This window comes from Nicotiana attenuata, unplaced genomic scaffold (genome assembly GCF_001879085.1).
Source record: "Nicotiana attenuata strain UT unplaced genomic scaffold, NIATTr2, whole genome shotgun sequence".
Taxonomy (NCBI): Eukaryota; Viridiplantae; Streptophyta; class Magnoliopsida; order Solanales; family Solanaceae; genus Nicotiana; species Nicotiana attenuata.
The window spans coordinates 193493-197876 of NW_017670644.1; the positions used below are offsets into that span (position 1 = coordinate 193493).

Below are 4384 nucleotides of genomic sequence, written 5' to 3' on the forward strand. Positions count from 1 at the left end.
TTGGATTTTGGCGAATTCCGGATGGTAGGTGAGATTTTGATCCGAGGGTCGGAATGGAATTCTGAGAGTTGCAGTAGCTCTGTTAGGTGATTTTGGATATGCGTGCAAAGTTTCAGATCATTCGGAGGTGTTTAGGTCGGGTTTTAGATCAAATGCAAGTTTCGGAAGTTTTAGTTTAACTTAGGCTTGAATCCGTGGTAATTCGATGATTTTGGTGTTTATGATAGTGTTTTTATGTTACGAGCAAGTTTGAATGAAGTAATAGAACATATCTGTGCATTTGGTTGAGGTCCCGAGGGCCTCGGGGTGAATTCGGGTGGTTAAACGAGAGTTTTGAGGTGTATTGCAGGTCAGATTTTGCTGTCATCTGGTGTTTCCGCTTCTGCGGAAATGGACCGCAGAAGCGGTACCGCAGAAGCGGGTACGTGGTCGCAGAAGCGGTCGTTGGCCGGCTAGGGAAATTCCGCAGAAGCGGAAGGTGGCTCGCACCAGCGGGTCCGCATAAGCGGACACTGTACCGCAGAAGCGGTTTTGAGGGAACCGCAGAAGCGGACTTCGCGTCGCATAAGCGAAGTTCGGGTTTCTAAGTGAAGATCGCAAAGGCGGAAATGTGGCCGCAGAAGCGGTCCCGCATAAGCGAAAGTGGGACCGCAGAAGCGAAAACTGGACTGGGCGACAGAAGGGTTTTAAAATAATATTTCATCCGCGACCCTTTCATATTTTTCCTCCATTGTTGACGTTCTTAAGAGCTTTGAACAAGGAAATTCGAGGGTTTTGACTGAGAATCACTTGGAGGTAAGTCTCTTGGCCTAATTACTCGAGTTTCTGGTACATTTATCATAGAAATCAGTAGAATTTCATCAAAAACGGGTCAAGCTAGGGCTTGGAAAGCTGTGATGTAAAAATGGAATTTGGAGAGTCAAACGAGCTCCGATTTTGGTAAACTTTATATGCACGGACTCGTGGCGAGATGAAGAATCTGTTGGTGTGATTTTCGTAATTTTTCGAGAAGTAGGCCCGGGGCTCGGGTTTTACCAACTTCGTAAATTTTAGTACTTTTTGAGTATTTTTGATTGGGTTATGTTTCCTTAACCCATATTTATGTATTCGTTGTGATTTTGACTAGATTCGACGCGCGAGGAGGTCGATACGAAAGGAAAAGGCATTGCGGACCATTCTACGGCCGGATAGAGGTGAGTAGTTTGAAACCCTGGCTTATCACATTGTGACGCTATTGTAGGGCGCACCCCATGGCAGGTGCGGGATTAGTTATGACTGGGCATTGAGACTTAGTCCATCCCGAACAAGAATGTTTCTATATTGGCGACTGATACGCACCCTGTATTGAATATATCTGGGCTTATTGCCGTGTTTGGGGCCTTGTGCCGATCTGTAGCATCCTTAGAGGTTGAATGTCATTGTGATAGCATGCTTTGTATAATCATTGATCTCAGTCCTACGTTTAATCACTGTTATAAAATGCTAAGTCACTTTTCCTGAAGTTAAATATCTAAAGTATATTCTTCTTAATAAATTGGAAATTGGGAAATTAATTGAATCTGTTACGTGACTCATATGCATATTGTGGACTGAGTATGGATCGGGCTACACGCTGCAGCGAATGGTATGATTATATTGCGCTTGGGCTGAAGGAGCCCCTCCGGAGTCTGTACACACCCCCAGTGAGCGCCGTCGACGTTAAATGGATCGGGCTACGCGCCGTAGCGGTCATGTGCATTGCATTGCATCTTTACATTATACTTGACTGATATATTTGAAGTTGTTCTGCTGTTAGTTCGTAGTTAGGTGTTGGACTGTTAGTTTTAGCTTTACTTTGTGGCATTTCGTGGATTTCTTATCTTCAGACATTTTATATGCTTATTACTCACTGAGTCGGTAGTACTCACCCCTACTCCCTGCACCTTGTGTGCAGATTCAGGTGCACCGGAGGCTTAGCTGAGCAGTCTTTGTTTTCCAGAGCTTATCATAGTTGTTGAGGTAGCTGCTTGAAGTTCGCAGGACCTGACTACTCCTCCTATTTAAGTTTTATTTATATATATATATATANAATTCTTGAAAAATTTTCCTATTTCGATAATTGGTTCACTCACTTCCTTAGGCAACACACCATAAATTGCTAATGGAAAAATATCTTCCAATAATACATGGTGATCATGACTTTTTAATCCATGTATCTTTTTCTCTTCAACCTTGACACACCTAGAAATATTCGATGAAAAGGCATCAGGAACCTTCAAATTAGCTAAGAAATTACACACTTTCAGCTCATCTCTCTTCTGGGGATAATGCGTAGCATGCTGCTGGTAACAACACATTGTTCCCATCCTGAATTGGATGCAAACCTTGCCTAATACCAAGGTCCACCAAATCATACCTACTTTTTAACGTGTCCTTTGTCTTCCCAACCACATTCATCACAATTGATAAAATGTTATGGGACACATTTTTTTCTATATCACATCAAGGTTATGTCATAACAAAAGTGTCTTCCAATATGGCAATTCAAAAAAAATACTTTTCTTCTTCCAATTGTAAGCATTATTAGGGGCATTACGCTTTCGCTTTTGCCCTTTACCGAAATTCACATTACCAAACCCTCGTAGTTGCATAAGTACATCATCACCTGTTAAAGGACTAGGTGCAACTCCCTTTTCCACTTTCCCATCAAATAACCTCCTATTTTTGCGCCATGGATGGTCTAATGGAAGGAAGCAACGATGCCCCATATAACACAATGTACTACGTAATGAAATCGATTGTGTATCTTTGTGGCAACAAGGGCATGCAAATTTGCCCTTGGTTGACCATCCCGAAAGGTTCCCATATGCAGGAAAGTCATTAATTGTCCACATGATAGCCGCGCGCATCATAAAGTTAGATTTTGAGTATGCATCATAAGTTTCTGCTCCTTCCCATAATTCTTTTAATTCTTCAATCATCGGTTGTAAAATACATCTATATCATTGCCTGGACACTTAGGACCTGGAATAAGAAGTGTCATCATGAAATACTCACTCTTCATGCAATCCCAGGAGGGTAAATTATACGGAACTAGTACGACTGGCCTTATGGTATGGTTGGAACTCATGTTCCCATAAGGCTGGAACCCATCGCTTGCTAAACCTAATCGAACATTTCTTAATTCAGCAGAAAAGCTGGGATGTTTCTCATCAAAAGATTTCCATGCCATTGCATCAGACGGATGTCGCAAGATACCATCATCAACACGTTCCTCCTTATGCCACCTCATCTTTTTTGCTGTCTCTCTTGCCATGTATAATCTCTGCAGTCTTGGTTTGATAGGAAAATGTCGCAAGACTTTATGAGCTACTTTCTTGCCTCCATTCTCTTTTGACTTCCATCTAGACTCACCGCACTTAGGACATGATTGTGCATTGGCATGCTCGCGCCAATATAAGATACAATCATTCTGGCATGCATCTATTTTGGTGTACCCCAAGCCTAAGTCTCGAAGTACTTTCTTTGCTTCATAGAAAGAATTTGGAACAAATGACTCCACCGGAAGAACTTCTTTAAAGAAGCTCAACAAGTCATCCATTGATTTGTTGGTCCAATGATTAATGCACTTCAAGTGAAGTAGTCTAACCACAAAAGACAACTTGGACACACTTTTACAACCAGGATAAAGTTCTGTCTCAGCATCTTCAAGTAATTGGTAGAACTTTTGTGCTTGCAAATTTGGTTCTTCATTATGGTGTGGAAGATTATTTGCATCAGCTGTATTCGCATATCCATAAGCATCATGAATCATCCCAGTAATATCATCTTCTTCAGCATTATCATCCTCTACTTCATCATTGTTTATCACATCAGAATTTTCAACTCTTACCAATACCTCTCCGTGCAAGTCCCACACTTTATAACTATCCCAAAATCCATTGCTCAACAAGTGTCTTCTTATTTGGATTTTTAACATGTACTCTGTATTTCTACACCCTTTACAAGGACATCTGATCACAGTGCTCACATTTGGTTGACTGTATGCCCAATTAAGAAAGTTATCTATTCCTTTAATATACCTTTTATCATATTTATTCTTAATATTCAGCCAACTTTTATCCATTGCTATTTTCTACAAAAAAAAAATGCAATCAAAAATGTAAGCACGCCACTAATCAACACTAACCACGTTATATAAGCAAGTGTTGAACTCATCTATACGACTACAAATACTAGGATATAAGACTTTAGAAACATAGTAAATGAGAACACATTGAATATTCTAAAAACTAATTTAACACCAGCATTTGGTCGTATAGAATAACTAACATTAATTCACCTCTAAAGTGCAAATCAAATAATAAATTACATGGGAAATCAAATAACATAGGATACAAGGAAC

The 4384-nt window shown here is 40.4% G+C and overlaps 1 protein-coding gene across 1 annotated transcript; it reads right to left on the reverse strand.

The window, feature by feature from the left end:
• Nucleotides 1–2956: 2956 nt before the first annotated feature.
• On the reverse strand, nucleotides 2957–4105 carry LOC109241851. The gene has a single exon (XM_019408670.1). It carries the CDS (start codon nucleotides 4103–4105, stop codon nucleotides 2957–2959), a length of 1149 nt encoding a protein of 382 aa, XP_019264215.1.
• Between the last annotated feature and the right edge of the window lie 279 nt (nucleotides 4106–4384).

Bases quoted from the DNA above. Each gene is read 5' to 3' on its own strand.
- LOC109241851 (XM_019408670.1), bottom strand. From the start codon at position 4,105: ATGGATAAAAGTTGGCTGAATATTAAGAATAAATATGATAAAAGGTAT.